Raw genomic sequence first — 20,486 nt, forward strand, 5'->3', positions numbered from 1 at the left:
CATTTGACAGCCCTAATATATATATATGTATATATTTATATATATATATATATATTTATTTATATATATTAGCTACAGTAGGCCTTTGTTTAATGGATGGGCGCTTTTTATTTAACTTCTTTTAGACTGAAGCATTGCAACACCCGCTGAGTGGCATTAAACAGCTTGAAAGATCAAAGACAAATTGTATTATAACTCTGACTGGATTCATCTGAAAGAAGAAAGTTATATACACCTAGGATGCCTTGAGGGTGAGTAATTTATGGCCTAATTTTCATTTTTGGGTGAACTAACCCTTTAAGGAGCAATGTATAAGTTAGCTGTACAGATGAAACCCAACCGATTCCTTCAAGCTCTGTAGTGTGAGATTCTCAGTAGTGTGATGTTGTGACTAATGCAGGGTGTGGAGGTCCATCAGACTCACCATGTCCATGATTAAATGTCCGCATACGTTGCATTTGTCGGCAGACTGCTGGAACCCAGAGTACTATTAAAGACAAGAGTGAGGACAGAAGTGAGCTTTTCACCTGACTCTCATTCCTTTCCGTCACTTCATTTTCTCTAACCCATTAACATTAACAACTCAGATATAATAATTTCTCTATTTTAAGAACCTTCAAATAATAACACAAACTGTATTTATTTATTTTTTGTCTGGAATGCTGTATCACCTCATTTGAAGCACCCTCCCAACTCTCGAGTTAATTTGCTTTTTAAGCTATTTATGCACCTTTTTTTTTTTTTTTTTGCTTGTCTAAGGAAAATGTAGCAGTCATTTTATTTTAAAACAGCTACACAATACATACATGAATGTGGCAAACCTAACAACCTCTCTACACTACACAATTATATGCACACAACATTTAACAGCTGAATGTAAAAGTCTATTTTTTCCAATTTATTGGAAATTTTTTTCCAATAAATAATAAATTATTTTCCATTGAAATAAAGGATTAGAATTCAGAAAATTTTAAAATAAAAAGAAAAGCTATGGTATTTATTGAAGAAATGTAATTTATTTCCAGATTACTGATCAAATGAAATGAACAAATCCGTGACACTCATTATGTACAAACTGTCAGATTTTCTTGCTTCCACTGAAGCTCAAGATTCTCAAATACTGAGACATTCTTCAAGTCGTGTGAATTCTGCGCAAATTACTTTGCTGATAATCAATTTCTTTTTGTAGTAAATCTAAAATAAAAACATCTCAGACCGCTGAAACTCACTGTCGGATCCCATTGGTCCACTTTTTAAACGACTGAGCCAAGTCGAGCTAAGGTGAACGCATAGCCAGGTTCATGGTTTGAAACCTGACACATCATGTCTTTAAAGACGTGCTTTAGATGAGTTGACAAAATCTATAACTATGAGACATAACTATGAGCTATGACTGTAAGACATGTCTCAAGACATGTTCAGACATGAAAACCCCATAAAAAAAGAAGAGGGGAAGACAGCATACCAGGAAGTCCTCTTCACAAAACACTTTCCCACAAACGTAGTAAAAGGCTTTCCCTCTGAGCTTTCGACCTGCAGAAAACACACAACAAAGACATTTACCATCAATCCAGTAACATTACAGGACACTGATAAATATATCGAGTTTTAAAAAAAAACAAAAAATTTAATTTGTTTTTATTTGTATACTTTCAGTATAAATTTAATTTTATTGTGTTTATTAGTTATTGTTTTTTTAAATGTCTCTCTCTCTCTCTCTCTCTATATATATATATATATATATGTGTGTGTGTGTGTGTGTGTGTGTGTGTGTGTGTGTTTACATGCTCATGCACTACAAATCATCTTGCACTGTTCCCCAGCCAGCTGCTTGACTTACAATGTTTCTCTTTGCACATGTACAGTATTATGTGAAGCATTCGTATAGTCTATATGTTTTTCTTTTTAGTCTATGTATTGGTAAACATTTATATATAGTATATTCATATTCAAAATCTGTCAGTAGGTTAGCTGTGTATAGGTACAGTGTTTATGTGAAGCATTTGTATAGTTTGTATTTTTTAGTTTATGCATAGGTAAACATTTATATATAGTATATTTGAAGTCAAAATCTGTCAGTAGGTTAGTTGTGTATAGGTTTTACTGTTTTATTTTAATGTTGTATGTCTGTATTTATGTAGGACCGTGGTCCTGTGAGGCACGACATTTCGTTCCACTGTATGTCCACACATGTAGCAGAATGACAATAAAGCTCAACCTGAACTTGAGCATGATCACAGAAGACTGCCAATGTAAACACACTCACTGTCACAACCTTGATTGCTCACTGTTCTCACTAAAACCTTCAGCAAAAACCTCAGACAAATACCTAACAATGTTATAACTGAATCTGATACACGTGTACAAATTCGAAAATAAATCCGGGGCTAAACTCAAAGCACATGACGGAAAGGTTTATTGAATTAAATGAACACATTAAGAAAGTGTCAGCACTTTGCAAAATGTGCAGTTCAGACACTCGCTGCTGTTTTCCAGCCCATGGGGAGGACTTCCTGTCCCAATCCGGACTGTTTTTGGCTTTTACCTCAACTGACAGACAGACAAACCCTCCCCATTCAGGCAGACCCCGTCCCACAGGAAAGGGGAACATTCCGCACATTTTCTGCAGAGGGGGGTTCAGGCCGATGTAGTTACCCCTTATAAGCCAAAGCTCAATGAAAGCCTTCATGCTCTTGCCGTCCAGGCTCAGTGGAACACAGTCAACCTAAACACACGTCACAGGGCCAATGAGTCTGCTGGCAACAGGAACGTTTACTTTAATGCTGAAACCATCACTGCTCAGCTGGATTATTCAAATCATGCTTGGCAGAAACGGTTTTGTGTGTTGAATTCGGTTCAGTAAGAAGTCTCTTCTGCTCACCAAGGCTGCAATTATTTAATCAAAAATACAGTAAAAACAGTAATATTGTGAAATATTCATTTAAAACAGCTGTTTTCCATTTGAAAATTAGTCACTAATTGTATCCTTTAAAACTCATCCTTGATAATTAATATGACATATTTAAACGATTTTGGAAATGGAAATAATTTTATGTCTTCAAATGGATAGAATATGGAAGCCTGTTTCCGACACTGAATAAAAAATAAAACAAGGTAATTGTGACTTTTTATCTCACATTTCTGACTTTTTTTCCCTCAGAATTGCAATCCTGACTTTATAACACACAAATGCGCCATATAAAGCCAAAATTGTGACTTATAATGTCAGAATTGCGAGATATAGCTAAAAGATTTATATCTTGTAATTCTAATTTTCTTTTTTCTCTCGCAATTGCGAGTTTATATCACAATTCTGATTAAAAAAAAGTCAGAATTGTGAGATAAAAAGTCACAATTACCTTGTTTTATTTTTTATTTAGTGGTGGAAACAGGCTTCCATACTTGAATGTAACTCTACAACCTTTACCTCATATTGTATACACAATAAATATATAAATACATATATAAAAATATTTATACAAACTAGTCCCCGCCTCCATCCAATCACACCAGCTGAAACCTGCTCCACTCTCACTCACTCATTTAACTGAAGTTGTGAAAAATACACAGTAGCAAGTGGCAATATTGGATTAATTTAGCTATATATGAAGAGTTTGGTTCCAAAACGTGATCAACGCCATTTAAAAAAAAAAAAAATTGTTAGTTTCCACCAAAATCAGTATTGTATCTTGTTGGTACTGAAAAGTCAATATTTTATTTTACGTGAAATCCGATATTTGCTGAGTTATTAAGTCATGTTTTCTCACTTTCTTTCCAAACCACGACAAACGCCAGTCTCCCTTCTCTACAGAATGCGATATACGCTCAACCAATCACAGCGCACCATTCCACGCACTCCAGACAGTAATGGCGGCGCTTTGAATACACCCGGCATCCTAGTTTATCTCATCTACTCTGTACTTTGTGATCAACAAAGAAACGTAGAAATGCACGATAAATAGCATGTGATTGTCATGCGCATCTCGTCAGTAAAGCCGGTTCTGTGATTAATAGTAAATCTCCATAACGTGCTTTCAGATGGATACACAGAGTTAAGCAATATCGCGTTCATAATCACAGATGAGTCATATTCGATTATGAACACGATACTGCGTAGCTTGTCAGTGTAAGTGTTTTTATTAATGCCATATGTACAGCGTATAGCACTGGTCAACTAAAGGAATGTAACATGGCAAAGATTAATGCACTTTTGGAAGTTGAATGTAAGGGAAATATGATTTTGGAATTTCTGTGGTCTAATGTGATGCTGTTCATGTTCTTGTTCATGATGAAATTTTATTTTATTGCTGTAATTAATTTATATCATTAACAAGATGATCCGTTGAATTCATTTTGGGAGCGATGACTTATTGAATGTATTTTAGTCTAGTGCCTGTATATAAGATTAATATTGACCAAGTCATATGTGGATTAACCATGTTGTGTATTTTCAACAGTTTCAATATGAAAAAGAACTTTTATATTGATTCAATGGATTTATTGCATTTTGAAAAAAAAACAAAAAACAAAAAAAAAACAAAACCGTGTCATGGATGTACTTCGTTTTGGGGAAAAAAAGTGTAATGGTTGTATTTGGTTTTTTGAAACAGAAAATAGTGGTTTTCTTCTTGCCACTTTCTTGGTAAAGAAAACACATTTTTACTCAAATTAATCAAAATGGATTTATAGCGTTTTGGAACCAAACTCTTCATATGTTTTAACCAGAAACTGATTCCAAAAAAGAGGAAGAGTGAAACAAGGTAGTCTACAATTCAATGTATCAGAATGGTAATGCATTTTATGTATCACTCTCTACAACATCAGACATGTAATGTTAATTGACATCATTAGCTTTTGGCTTGACTACATTATCAAACAGCTAATAATGTGCTATTACTACACAAACCATGTTCCCATTCATCATCTCGGACATCTACCTTCTACAAATCAGTATCCTTAGGTAGAAACGCACTGCTAATGATATTAAAAGCAAGTTGACAGGATTGGTTACATGTTTGTGATGGTACGAAGCGGGCGTTTTCAAACCACATTTTTGAGACTATCTTTGGTTCACTGCAGGTTTAAGGAGAAAATACTTGGCGATTAATGTTGACTGATGATATTGCACATGGTTTGTGAGTTTAAACATGTTAAAAAATTCAAGAAAGGGGTGGGAAAATAAATTGATTTTTAGAGAGAGAGGTTTTTTGTTTTTTTTGATGCTCAAGAAACATTTCTGATTATTATCAATTTTGAAAACAGTTGTGCTTTTACTTAGTTGTGATTTTACTAAGTATTTTTTTTTGATTAATCAAGCCTGGACAGTGTGGTAGACTGCAACAGACAATCGGCAGCTATGGGAAAAAATGACAAGACATTTTTCTGGGTTAAAAGCTCACAGACGAAGATCAGTCTGTTGCCAGGAAACAGATATCAGTCCCAGCGAATGCTGGGAGATGTGGACCACAGGACTGATTTCATCTTTCTCCAGAGAGATGAGTACAAATACAGAGACTTTTCACACACTTACTACTCATGAGAAGATGTCTGAGGCTTACGATGGACTCAAAAACTAGCAAGCACACAAATTCACACACACACAAAAAAAACTTAAGCTACACTAAAAACATCTATTTAAAAAAATGAAGTTTTACATGTTCTAAAAACTATTATACACTTTTGCTTTTTGCGGATTCACTGAACGTTTTATGTAGATTTTTTGAACGATGGCAGCTAATGAATGAGTACTTTTGGGAATGGAGAGGAATGTGATGACAGATTTATGACTGTACAGAGAAACTGCTCTGTTAATGGAGGTTAACTTTATTCTCCAGTTTAACTTCAGCTTTATTCTGCAGAGACAAAAATGCAGGGTTTCTAAGAAACACTCCATTCTGAATCCAATGTCTCCTCAGAAGGAAAATAAAGATGATGAGCGATGAATGAATCTCATCCCATGTGTCTTCCTCATGGGAGGACACCAGACTAACAAATGGCCATATTTTACTGAAAGTGAAGCATATGGATCATTCTGAACCTCGAGAGCTTTAGCTACATGCATCTCAATGATGTACACCAAATGTTAGCAATGCAGACCGGAATTTAATTGGAATTCAGCTGTCGGATTTATCACGTAATTCTTTTCTGTTTCATTTGGTACATACCACATGTGTGCTTCAAGCAAATTAACTCCTGAGAAATGGTGCAATCACATTCTTTAAAGCATTCCATCCGAATTTAATTAAAACGAAAATGATCTTGAGTGTTTTCAAAGACGTTTTAACTTAAAAATACTAAAAAAAAAACACACACACACAAAAAAAAAATAGGTTTGGTTTGGTTTGAGATTGTGTAAAGGTAAAAAGAATTTGAATTTTTTGGGATTGTTTTAATTTTGGAAGAATTTATGCTGTTTATTTTTGGGATGACTTATGATGGCTCAGAAAAGACAAGTTGTTTCTGAGAAAAGGTCTAACAGCATTTGTGTGCACATGCCATTGTTTTGTTATTTTGTTATCAATGCACTGACATCTTTTTTTAAGAGACTAGCTGTTTCTGATATCGGTTCTAAGATCATTTGTTTACTTATGGCTGTGTAGTGTACACCTCACGAGTGGACTATAATCAGAAAGGAGTGAACGAAATAAGTGAATGGATTCGGACGGTGACCTGTTTTTATGACGGTGACGTATACACTGCGCGTGAGACTTGGAGCGGTTGCAAAAACATCGTCACATATGCAATTTTATATTACATGTATATACTATAAATACCAATAACACTCAAAATTACTTTATTGTAATTATACACATACCTCCCCGTCAGCTTTGTGTTTTCATTGATGGTATATTATTTATTTGTTTTGTAATGCTTTTATGTTCATAATCATATTATTAAAATACTGGAGAACAAAAATAAACACATATTAACACGTTCATAATTTTATGTAATTATTTTTTTTAGTATCCTGAAACTCTCCCGAGCAAGCGTTTTGAGCTCAGATAAGAGAATGGTCGAAGAGCGCCCTCAGGTGACCGTTAATTATACATCAGAATGAATGCGCTACCTACAGGTGATTAACGAACATTTTTAAATTAGCCACCAAATTGTCATCATTTTTGTAAGTTAACAACGATGCCACCTCAGTAAATTAGTAAAATATTAAACTGAGTTATTGCCTACATAACATATTTTAATATAAATGATTGTATGAAATAAACGTAACAGAAATAATAAAGATGTAAACGTCATCTCATTCAAACTTGCTCGTTCCCGCTCTCTCTTCCAGCGCGACGCTACTCCGCATTGGATTGTGGGAAATAGTGCTTCAGCGAGTGTACATCGGTTGTACACTCGAAATCAGAATGAATTGTGGGTAAAAAGTAGTGAACGAATGTAGGGAATGAAGTCGTTCACTCAGAATTCGGACAGCACTACAAAATGGCTGACACCCGATATAGTGCACTATATAGTGGATAGGGAGCGGTTTCGGACACAGCTACTGTATCTATAAATACGTTGAAGGATACCGGATTACCAAGGCACCATACCCTCCATTTTCAGCAGAAAAACCTCTGTACAGCACTTAAATGTCAGGGAATCCCTGGTGGGTCTGATACTGAGCACATTCGGACGGGGTCACGAACAAAGCTGCCCTCCTAACATCTCCAGAACAAATGAGCCTCTGTCCCTTCACACAAACCACTGCTGGCATCTCTGCCAAACCCCGGCACTTCACAGAGAAGCCACAAAACAAGCCAAATTGAGTTCAAGAAGGCAAATCTTGATTGTCCAGAGGAGATTTTGAATTTGGGAGTGGTAAAAAGTCAGTAACGTTTGGGTTTCTCTCTGTGAGCTCGTGTTCAGTAATGACATACAGAGACTCATCTGATGTACACAGCAGGAGGTCTGAAACGTAACATACTTTAAGAGCATGTCTTTCCCTCGCACTAGTTGGTGCATGAAGTCCATGAAGTGTGTCCAAAAAAGACCAAAATCAAAGCATTTCTTCTCGGGCTGTTGAGATTTTAAGTGTTATGGGGGCTATGCAATGTTTTCCTTCACATTTTCCCTTATATGGGCCATCGGTGTAGTCTATGATGCTTTTTCTAAGCAAGTCTCTCTGCTGGGCGAAGCATATTTCTTCTGTGGGATATTACTGAGAGATCAGTTTGCGTATAGGGGATTGATCCAGCTCAATCCCCAGCAACTGTTATTCAAAACAAATTATATTTAATTATTATTAAAATTAGAACACTGTAGTTTTGAGCTTGCTGACTGTCTGAGTTGTGGACTTACAGTTGCAGAAGACGTCTATACTGTTTAATAAGTCATTTACACAGTGTCTACAATGTCTGATGGCTAAAACGAACAAAAAACATGACCAAATTACAGCCCAACATTTAGCCATCTTACAGTCTATTTACTGTATTTTCTGGAACACAAGTTGCAAAGTGAAGTCAAGCAAAGTGCACACATTTAAATTTGTCCCAAAAGAGAGGAACGTGAGCCCAAGTTTATTTGTATTGCACATTTTTTGCTTTAAATACATTTGTTTAAGCTTGGCGTTTAAAATAAATTTTGTTTTAATGAATGCCACTCTAGTTTATGTTTGTTGTAAACTTACAGATTTCATCCCTGTTCTGTTCTGAATATGATTACATTTAAAGGATTTGTTGTAGAGTGAGGGGAACTAAAATACACATTTATAATATTTGTAACCTTGTTGTTTTTATAATGTATTTTAAAATTTAAATAAAATATGACTCCAGTGAGACATCTGTGTATCTTTTTTTTTTCTCTCCACAATGCAATTTTAACCTGGTGCGACTTATTTTATGACAATTTTGTGTTATCTATTAGGGGTGAAAAAAAGAAAAAAAAAAAAGATTCTCGGATGGATTGCGATTTTCTGTTCAATGATTCTGAGCTTTTAGAGACAATTGTGGGCTTCACTGCACAGGATATGCCTGTGAGAAACATGCGCATTGCTTGACAGTGTCTGCTTTCTTCAGTGTTTTATTTAAGATCGACGAAGGCATTGTTTATGCTTTTTGGAACACAGTACACATTGGATGCACAAAACTCATGTACTGAGAGACGCTCATGTGTGCTTTGCGTGTGTTCGTTCTGAAGCTCGCTCGTGGCTGCGCACAACTCCGTGTTAGAGATTAAATGCACTTACATCTCCAAGTACTTTATTTTAAGAAATTCATGTAAACACAGTCAGTTAATTCTTAAGGACAGGACAAAATATCTGATATGTGACCCTGGACCACAAAGCAGTCTTAAGTCGCTGGGGTATATTTTTAGCAATAGCCAGAAAAACATTGTATGGGTCAAAATTATCGATTTTTCATACAGTAAAGTAAAGATTATGTTCCATTAAGATATTTTGCAAATTTCCTACCGTAAATATATCAAAACGTAATTTTTGATCAGTAATATGCATTGCTAAGAACTTCATTTGGACAACTTTAAAGGCGATTTTCTCAGTATTTTGATTTTTTTGCACCCTCAGATTCCAGATTTTCAAATAGTGGTATCTCGACCAAATATTGTCCGATCCTAATAAACCATACATCAATGGAAAGCTTATTTATTCAGCTTTAAGACTGCTTTTGTGGTCCATGGACACATATGTTGAAATAGATCTGTACATCAGTGTGAATGCAGCCTATTAAAGCTGCATCTGTCTATGATGTCATCAGGAATAATCAAACAGAAATAATGCTGAGAAAAAAAGAAAAACTCATAACTGTGACTGTCTGTAAACTTTTGGATACTTAAAGTATTTTTTGTTTATCACTGGTAATGTGTTTCTTTTCCCTCTTTATTACTTTATATTTCCTTGTATTTTTTGAAGCTATTTTTAGTTGGTTAAATTTTTAACAATTGTTTTGTCTTATTCATTTGTAATTATTTTAAAAAGTCGCCTGCTTATACAATTTATTAAAAATGCACAAATAAAATTTTATATAAAATTGATAATTTTTTCTTTGTTAGTACCAGGTAATCACACAGTGGGAAAAAAAATTATCTATAAAAGAAAAAAAAAATGCATCGATAATCATTTTGTCATTGCATTGCATTATCGTGAGGTGCCTAAAGATTCACATCCCAAGACTAGAGTTAATAAAAGCAAATAAAAAACGCAATATATAGCAAAATCGAATGGCAACACGTGTAGAATTGCAATTAACCATTAAAAACTGAATCCAGAAAACTGAAAATGGAAAAAAAATGAATGTGTGATAAAATAAATATTTCATAAGGCCCTACATTTGAAGTGAACTCCTTTTTTGTAACTCTGTTGATGAGTATCTACAGTGGGACTGTGGACTTGCAATGCACTGGCCAAGCATTCGTGTCTTCATTTACGTACTGTGCTCTGACCTAAGAGATCAAACACCTGTTTCTCTCGTTCCCTCTCTGGCTCCAGCTGACCAAACACTTCAGACATTCCTCCATCTGCTCACTGGACCCGTCAGCGCACCTCACTCGCACGCTCTCCTGCATTCCTCTCCAGTGGGCAACCGCTCTCCTGCGCATCTATGCACTGTGCATTCTCACTACCTTTAGTCTTGTAATCTGTGTAAACAGGTGGAGGTACACGCGGACATGTTTACTGCACTCATAACAAGACTCTGGACACACACAGAGAACTAAAGAGCCGTTGCGGAGAGCGACGCTGTGGGTCAGAGGCAGTCATGCAGCGGAGAAACTCAGGAATGCTCATTTTCCTTCAAATAGCTGCCAGTCCCAGGGGCCGGAGCAGAGCTAAATAAAGTGTGAGGAAACAAGACTGGATGAAAGCATGGAATGAAGGTTTATCTGAAATTCACCGCAGTGCATGAGCACGGTTTAGTTTAGCTTACTCAGAGCCGATGCTGTTTCCTGTCAGCCTGTGTGCGCTCAACCCACACATACGGCCGAACCACAAGCTAAAAACACACAATCATTTACAAAACACAGACAAACTGAGATGAAGCCTGACATCTAACATAGACCAGACCTACTGCTTCCTCAAGACTCAAATATGACCGTCAAACATAAATCTGTGCACATACATACTAGCAAGAAACATAATGATGGACAGATAGTTCCATCACAGCGACTGAATCAAAGTGAGTGTAAATTAGGAATAGACAAGAGAGCTAATAGATCATATCTTAACTGATAAGTTTTGTAATGGTTTAAATCAACCGTCAGAGGAACCATAATTAAAAAAACAAACATTGTTGCCAAGTATGAATGAATGTTTAGAAAAGAACACAATACATAGTAACGAACAGCATACAGTACATTTTTTGAAAGGTTTCCACAAAAATATTGGGCAGCACAACTGTTTTCAACGTTCATAACAACCAGAAATGTTTCTTGAGCAGCACATCAACATATTAGAATGATTTCTGAAGATCATGTGACACTGAAGACTGGAGTAATGATGCTGAAAACTCTGCTTTGATCACAGCACTCAATTACGTTTTACAATATATTCATATAGAAAACGGTTATAATTTAAATAGCAATAATATTTTACAATATTACTGTTTTTACTGTATTTTTATCAATTAAATGCAGCCACAGTGAGAGGAAAAGACCAAATCAAAGACCTTTTAAAACATTTCTGCAATATTCAGAAGTTAACCGCGGGCAAATCCTCTTTAATTTATCAAGCACATTCAGTATTTCGCTTAGCCCACTGTGATGTAACCAAGAGGAAGGCATATTATAAAGATATAACTGAAACGAAGAACATGTGTGAAATGTAACCCAGTTGAGGGTGAGTTTGAATGAGAGACTTACTGCAAGCGCTGCAGGTGAAGCAGCTGTCATGGTACAGGCTGCCCATGGCCTGACACGCCTGACTCGCTCCATACACAGCCTTGCTGCACTTCACACAGCTGCCTGCAAACGAGCAAGAAAACAAACCAGGTCATGCTTTCAGTTTCTATACTCCATATTATCAAATTAAATTAAAAATAAGTAAGAAGAGGTTAGTGTGTAAGAGAGAAGGCAATGCTAAAGAGGAGTCTGAGCATCAGTGCAGAGGTCAGCTGTGTCGTGACACAAACCACAATAATGTCTGTTCTGACTGGACATTTAATTAACTGTAATAATGTAACTGATATTAAAATTTAAATCTTTAAGTATACTGGATTTTAAATATGGAGCTTGTAAGACTTCATGTTTTTAACTGTTTAACAGGTAAATAATTGGTTTTTACTAAACTAGCTTTGTTCACTTTATTTTTACTTGGGCATAATTCCAAATTTATTTGGCTATGGCAGGTTATTATACGGTACAGAAATCCTGTATACAGTCACTGACTCAATGTGTCAGTCAGTGGCAGAACAAGAAAAATCTGGTGCAACCCCTAATTAAAACATGATAAACCATACTAGGATTTACTTTCAAACTATATATTTTCACTTATATTTAGTAAATTTCACAAATTATAATGAAACGTCAAGTAACACAATGAACTAAACGGGAAATTTTAATGACTGAAATATGATACACATATATATATACACACACACACTAAACTTTGAAAAATGTTTTTACAGTGTAGTACGTTTAATAGTAATAGTAAATCTATTCTAAACGCCATACAAGAACCGAAAATATAATTTGTTTTTCTTACACGGTTGCTGCTCCCCACCAATAGTGTAATTCTATACTTCTGATAGTTCACACACAGATGGTAATGTGAGAGCTAATTAGTAAACAAGCAGACACTTATGACCTTTAGAGAACATTACATTAAGATGAGCTTAAGATAACTGCACAGCTCGAGTGAAATCACAAGACTGTCTGTTAGGAAGGTGAGCTGAGAACACAAGAGGCTCTTTGTCCATCTCTTTCGGTTCAGGCTGGTCTACGTGGCATGCGCTAGGAGAACATTTAAGCAAGCATGAGCTAGATAACAGCGTTAAACAGACAGAGGTCTGCTCTTAGCCATGCAGCGCTGGCCTCACACAAAAGAGCCTCTGTTTCATCTGGTATTCAGCAAACATCATGCTAACAAGTTCTGCCCACTCAGCAAAGCCTGGTCCAAATGTGCCAAGCACAGTCAGACTTTCTACACAAACACCATCAGACACACATCTGCTTTACAAAAAAGGCTTTTCATTGAAACAAGATTCATTTAAACACCATGTTTTAGCACTTTTCATTTGAGTCTGGATCCAACACAGTTGGACAATGTCAAAAATATTTTTGTATGTAAGAATTAATTAGGGTCAGAATGACACGTCGACATTATGATGTTGATTTCCGTCGATGCATTGCGTGCTGATGAGACTCAAACTCAAAATCTCAAACCCAACCATCAAAAGTGTAGGAAATCTTTCATTGGGAGCCTAGGAGCTGTTTTTGCCTCCGTGTATGTTTCACACAAAAGCTCAACAAAGACTCCAGAGAGCTGGTGATAATGTCTAGCATGGCAATGCAGCTTTCCAGCGCACTTGTAAGTTATAAACTGTTTATGTAACTAAACAATGAGATTTACACTAATGTTAAGCTCTAAGTTGGTGTAAACAACATTTTCAAATAAATAAAGTGCATCTCCATTTACATTCAGCACTAGGCACTGAAGTAAATCATACTCAGCGCAGCAGCTAATAGCAGAAAATAGACTGCGTTTACTCCGCATTAGAATACAGATGTAAGTCCCATATTCTGTGCTTACAGTTGCATTTATACAGCATTTTGTTTTTTACAAGTGTGAAAGCTGCATATAACAAAACAGATACCTAAACATTTTCAGTAGTTAAACTAAAACCATAAAAAAACATTTTTTATTACTTTAAAACGAATGTAAACTGAAATAATAATAAAAAAAAAATTTAGTTAAACTTGATGTACTGACAAAACTAAATAAAAATAAAAATGATATAGACATTTAAAGAAACAAAAAAAAGAACAAAAAATTACTAAAGATTTATGATTTTTACAAATTAAAATTATTTCTGAAATTAACAGAAATAATTTAACGCAAACTCATTTTTACATAAGGTGAACATCTGGCCACTTGTTTGACTAGTAAAATTGTTTTTGCAAGTCCTAATTTCTATAAATGTAAATAAATATATATATATAAAAAAATTGATTGCATAATATAATGGCCCATTTCAAAAGAACAAAACAAGACTGTGTTCTATTTTTTCTCAGTTCACCCACCATTGAGATGTAGGCCAAACACTTAATCCTGGACCCAGCGTACAGCCATTCAAGAGAGCAGGACATGAACTCAAGAGCTAAGGGACAGGAAGCCAAGAATCCTAGATGACAATTAAGATAAAGCCATCTAGTCGACAGGCAGATTAAGGAATCCTTCAAAAGAGCGCAGGGCACAAAGCATGAATGTCTGCCGTTGGTATGTCTGTGTGCACAAGGCGGGACTCCCTCCCTCCCACCATCCCAACTCACATCTCACCCACTGTCTCTTCCAAAAAAAACCCAGAGCAGCAGGGAGAGGCCAAGCATAACCGACTCCAGACGGGGGGGACGCCGGCCATTTGGATGTCAGCAGAGGCAAAACCGCCATTAGACTTCACTAAAGTGTCTTGTAATTTATTATCGTCTCTTTGTCCTCGTTTAGCTACTAAAATGCAGACATTCCTTAACAACCCGGCAGTGTAGCAGCTGTCAGACTGAGGCTATAAACACCAGCATGGCTTTACTATGCCATTTACTGCCAACTCAGCATCCAGAACACATCAACAGGACACAGGTGGATGTTGAAACATCCTTCAGTGCCTTCACTTAGGCTTTTCTTTTGAATGCAAACGGAATAGTTAAATAGTTTCCTGAAATCTAATGTCCAGGTAATATAACACAAATTATAGTACAGTATATGTGTGTATTACATTTCTTAAAAATGAAAAAATATAAAAAAAATAAAAATAACTGTAGAAACACGTCATCACAGTTTGTGAAAGGGTTCTTTGGTCATAACTTCAGAATATATAAAAATCTACTGTCCAAAAGACACTTGTGCCTGAATGATATTTGACGCTTTCCAAGGCTTTGAGAGCTCTTAAAAAAAGAATATTGTGCGGGGTTGACAATAAAAGCAATGTACTTTATTCATCCACTCCTCAGTTTAGAAAAATCCTTGATTTGTTCAGCTCTTTCCTGGCCAAAGAAAGCATTTGTCACTCAATCTATTTTCTAGCATGAATCAGAGAGACAGTGGCTGTCAAGCCAAAGAACAGTACAAAGGTCATGAGGATGTGAGCTGCACTGCAAACACTCCATGTGTTTAATACTAGCTCTGCGGCTTCATTTAGTTAAATTTAAACCAACTATTCCAAAGTGAATAACAACGAATGTCCAGAGACATTCTTAAAGGAAACTATTTGTGTGTCTGTGGCTCAGGCACAAGAACGCTGATGTTTGTGTCGATATTGCATGTCTGTATCTCTTCTGCAATCACAATAACGTATACTAAAGATACTTCACATGCTCTGATGGCTCTGTGCTTTTCCAGCAGGAAATTCCTTTAGCAACTACTAAAATGATTTACAAGAGCTCAATGGAAAAAGCAAGTGCAGCTAGGGACTGCTAGACCATCACACTTTTAACTTGAGAACTATTCTGCACTGAAGTCTTAATACACTTTACCTATATGGCAGTAAAACCAATAATCCATTCAGTTATGAATAAACTGATTCCCTTAGCCATGTTTTCCACCCTTCTACTTTACAAGACAAGGAAAACAGTCTAACTTTGCACAGTGCCCCATCAGAGACTACACTTTCAAGAACACAGAGGAAACTGTGAAGACAAGCACATCAGATGTCAACACTTGTCAGGTTTTTCTGTTAGCCATTAAAGCTGGCATACTGAACTAGTTTAGGAACAAGGGCTCATTAATTGGTTCCAAATTATATTTTGCTCCTTCTATGTGTCCTTTTGTCATGTGGTGACTCACACACAGACCACCCATATTTTTAGTAGTCTATGTAGGCGCCACGGTGTTACAGTTTTTTATGGACCTGACTCAGGATAGATGGCATATTTAATTTGATGCAGAAGCTATCAAAAAATAATTAAATAAATAAATAAATAAATATTCACAGTACAGTCCATTGAATGGGTTGTACTTCTGTAACTTGGTGTTGATTGTTCAGACATAATATAAAAATTATAGGACAAAAAAAAAAAAAAACATGCTGTGAAAATTAACCAGCTTAAAACTATAAAGACACTGCGTGAAATTCACCATTTTTGCATCATGGTAAAGGGATTGTTCATCCAAAAAACAAAATTCTGTCATCATTTACTCGCTCTCACATCATTCCAAACCTCTAAAACTTTCTTTCTTCTGTGAAACACAAAATAAAATATTTTGAAGAATGCTGGAAACCAACCAACTTTTGATGCCACTGACTTCCAAAAGATTTCTCAAAATATTTTATTTTATATTCCACAGAAGACTGAATCTCATACAGTAAATACATGATGCTGAATAAATGACAGAATATTAATTCATGGGTGAACCACCCCTTTAAATATGTCATCTTCCCTGAGCTCCATAAGTTTAAACCTGTACTTTAACAATAAATCCTTTTATTTTTAGGTCAATAAACTTGTAACCAATGTTGAAACTAAATTCAACAATGAGCGTGGAAGATATTAAAATAAATGTTAAGTTTAGTTTTGTAATATAGCCTGCCGGAGACAGTTGGTAGGTCTTATGCAGAGACAAAAGTGAATGAATATAGATTTGTTTTGCAGGCCCACTGCAAAACTAATGAAAATGGAGGTGGCGATGTTGGTTTAGGGTAGTTTCATACACAGCGGGCACCGTGCGACAGAAAGGAAACTTTCTTTAGTGAGAAGTTAGCTTGAACATACTCCCACAGATCAGAGCCTAACTCAATAAAAAAAGAAAAGGGGTAACTGCGAAGCCTGCCTTTGGTAATTGAAATGTAATGAAATAAAATAAATTAACAACAGATGAAAAAGAAAGCATGCCCAGGAATAGCTTTTGGAAAGGAAAAAGCCTGGACGTGCACCAGCAACAGGGATCTACATCACACACTCACACACAAATGAATATACAGCTCATTGTGGCAAGCTCCCCCTCCACATATGGAGTGAAGGTCAAGTGGAAACAGGCAGAGGGTTTTTCAGTCAGCAAGCTGCTAAACACAATTGCAGATGTGAAAAAGATAAATAGAAAAACACACTGGCGGTGATCACGTTGTGCTTACCAAAGTACTCAGCCTTTGGCTGGGCATCCATCTCCTTTTCCAGGCGTTCAGTTAGAGCTTCTAATTTTATTTCAGCCACTGATGGCCCCTGATCTGCCTGTACATGGAGGGTCTGGCATGGCAGCTTGAGTGCCCGAGAAGGGCTGGAAGACTCATCATGGGGCGACTCAACAGGGGTAGAAGCGGGCACTGTCGGGTTACTGGGAGCAGGGCTCTTGGGTTGGGATGGCTCACCTTGCTTCACTCCATGAGACAATGGAGGTTGGGTCACCTGGGTAGGTGAGGGGGTGCCAATATTATGAGCTCCCCCATTTTGATATGTCGGTCCATTGGCAGAGTTTGGTTGGCAGTGCTGCCCAGGGCTAACCTGTTGAGGCTGGTGATATGCATCCCTGTACGTTCCTGTGGGCGACTGAGAGGGAGACCTCCCTGTTTGAGGGAATCCCTGAGACACTGGAGAATAATTCTGACCCGCTCCAGGTGAGCTAGAAGAGGAGGAACTGTTCGAGAAAGGAGATGATGGCGTCTGAGACGGGTTGCCGCTTCTTGACGCCCATGTGCCGGGGGGGCTGGTAGAGGGTGCCGATCGTGCTGGCACTGGTATTTGGTTAACAGCATTCCCAGTCTCCTTAATAGCTCTGTCACTGGATCCATCAGGTAAGCTGGCTGAATGATGCTTTTGTCCTTCATAAGATATGTATGGAGTCACACTGGCGGGGCCAACCACTGGTCCAGACATGATGGGTGGTTTGGCTGCTGCTTCACCACCCTGTCTATAACTATTGATGGGTGGTCTGTCTTTGGTGTAAAATGTGTTATCTGACACTTTCGAATGACTTCCATTGATCCTTGCCGCCAGACTGTTTCTTGTCATCTCCTCTTGCTGCTTCTGCAAGTGTATTTTGGTCATCTTTGAGGCAAAAACCTTCCTGGTTTCTTCAAAATCCGGGTTGTTTCCCGCATCTCTCTTCACGCGAAATAAGCCATCCTTCGATGCTTCATACATGTTCAAGTCCTCGATGAATTTACTCGCCTCAAGTCCCAAATCGTCGTATTTATCCATGTCTGCAACTGGAGACGCGCAGTGAAAGGTTTGGAGAGTAAGTTTTTAAACGTCTTCTGTCAGGAGGATCTCCAACGGTCAAAACCGCCGAAGACGGAGAACTGATGTGGAACAGCTGCTCAAACCTTTCACCTGTGAAAAACATAAAATAAAATAAAATAAAAAACACTTATAAAATCACTTAGAACTGCAAAAGCCAAGTGAAGAGATGAAGTTTCCACACAGCAAACATCACACGACACAGATTAAATCCACTAAAATAGCCGACCCGCAAACACCAAGCGTGACGGGAAAGCTATTTCGACGAAAAAGCACTCGATATTTCCTCAACCTGTTAATAAAACTAGTAAAATTGAAAACAGCGACAAAAGGGAGGGAAAAACTACTTTATAACGAACTTACGGCTAACTGATAAGAAGCGGACGCGAGCAGGACTCTGTTACTCTCATAACTTTCGGAGGCAGCTCTCCGTGTAAACTGAATGAAACTCCACTGAAACTCTCTAATGTAACGAAGTCTACTCCACAGTGGACGAGAGCGAGTTTAAGCTGCTCGTCGGTGAACTCTCCTCTTCTCCTCTCACCGAGAGACACCGAGCGACTCCCGCCTCCGCTCCGTGAATGAAGAAGCGCGACACCCTGGCAAGAGCGCGCGACCCGTGGAGCAGTTCACGAGCGCGCTCAGAAAGAAGAAAAAAGTGTATTCTCACGGATCCCCGTGCCTAATAATCAAGATCAGTGTTTTCGCGGTTGGAGAACGGTTTAAGCGGTTTAGAGAGCTTGTACTTGAAACACACAACATATAAAGACTCTCTGCTGCCGTGTGGCTGTGTTGTAATTTCACATGATTAACGTAGACTTTGAATTAAAGAGAATTTGCTCACCACGAGACATGTGGAAATAATCCAGCACTTCATTTATTATAGTGAATTTAACATCTAACGTTTACATTGAGGTGGTTACTACTTGAGGAGTCGACTCTGTCTGTTGTGCAAAACACAGGGACAAGCAAAACACCAGTGTTATAATAAAATAATGAGCCTGATTCATTTATTCATTCATCCAGACTATGAATGAATGGATATAGAAAAAATGAGTGCATGAATAAAAGGAATTTACACTTTTCACGTTTAGTCCCAAAAATTCAAGTTTCATCATTTATTGACCCTTATAGGCTATAATTCCCAACCTTTCTTTCTTCCAAATCATATTTGACGATGGACCTCGCCAAGCTTCAAAAATGACAAATAAAAGCACTGTAAAGTAGGCCTACATGCTAGCTATATTCCAAATAGGCCTAGCCTACTTCAAGTCATTCAACAGATGAACAGACCAACATTTAAGTTATTCACTGACAATCTTTCCTCTTTAGCTTTCGAATCTCTGTAAGTCTGGGGGATGTTTTATCTCTTGCCAAGTAATAATCAATAATCTGGTTCTTTAGAAAAATAATAACACACCTCCCTTTAACAAGTCACATGATTTGAAGAAACTGTATGAAGAGGTGTGCCGAAGATTAATACTTAGGGATAAAGTTTTGTTCGGATTCTTGGTAACTAAACGTTTTGGTTACCATTGACTTCCATTGTATGGTCAACAAAACGGAGACATTTCTCAAGATATCTTGTTTCATATTTCCACGGAACAAAGAGAAACTCTTACAGGTTTGGAACGACTTGAAGGTGAGTAAATGACAGAATTTAAATTTTTGGGTGAACTCTCCCTTTAACCTCATGTATTCGCAATAGTAATAGTGCTGCTTGCTTTAGCAAACACAGAAACGACAAAAACTTGAACATATGAATGCAGTACAAAAAGACACACTACACAGGAAATTAACACTCTAAAAATATCAAGTCACAAGTCATCTGGGACAAAAAAAAATCCCTTCCTCCTTTTAAAGTAAGCACATTAGAGGAATGTGGGACTTCTGGGAAATATTCTACAGTGTTATATTAGTGAGTCACTTATATAATGCCATTAGGGACAGCAGAGGGGATCGATTTCAGACTGAATTATGTGTGGTTACTGAGTAACAGGGCAAAAAATATTTCCAAACAACAGAGGTACTGTCAGCGAGTGTCCCAGGACGTCAATACCCTAAAGGCATAACACTACATTTGAAAGACTTCCTTTATGCCCGTTCCCAACTTATTGTTCACTCAAGTACTGAGAAACAAACTCTCTGATGCATTT

The 20,486-nt window shown here is 37.1% G+C and overlaps 1 protein-coding gene across 1 annotated transcript; it reads right to left on the reverse strand.

Moving 5' to 3' along the window:
* Window positions 1-259: 259 nt before the first annotated feature.
* On the reverse strand, window positions 260-19,120 carry LOC109105249 (LIM domain-containing protein 1-like). Its single transcript, XM_042771930.1, has 5 exons — window positions 18,694-19,120; window positions 17,229-18,423; window positions 11,809-11,910; window positions 1,466-1,533; window positions 260-487 (listed from the first exon to the last, which is right to left on the reverse strand). Exons 2-5 carry the CDS (start codon window positions 18,289-18,291, stop codon window positions 392-394), a joined length of 1,329 nt encoding a protein of 442 aa, XP_042627864.1. The 5' UTR covers window positions 18,292-18,423; window positions 18,694-19,120; the 3' UTR covers window positions 260-391.
* Window positions 19,121-20,486: the final 1,366 nt, after the last annotated feature.

Source organism: Cyprinus carpio, chromosome A16, assembly GCF_018340385.1.
Source record: "Cyprinus carpio isolate SPL01 chromosome A16, ASM1834038v1, whole genome shotgun sequence".
Classification (NCBI taxonomy): domain Eukaryota; kingdom Metazoa; phylum Chordata; class Actinopteri; order Cypriniformes; family Cyprinidae; genus Cyprinus; species Cyprinus carpio.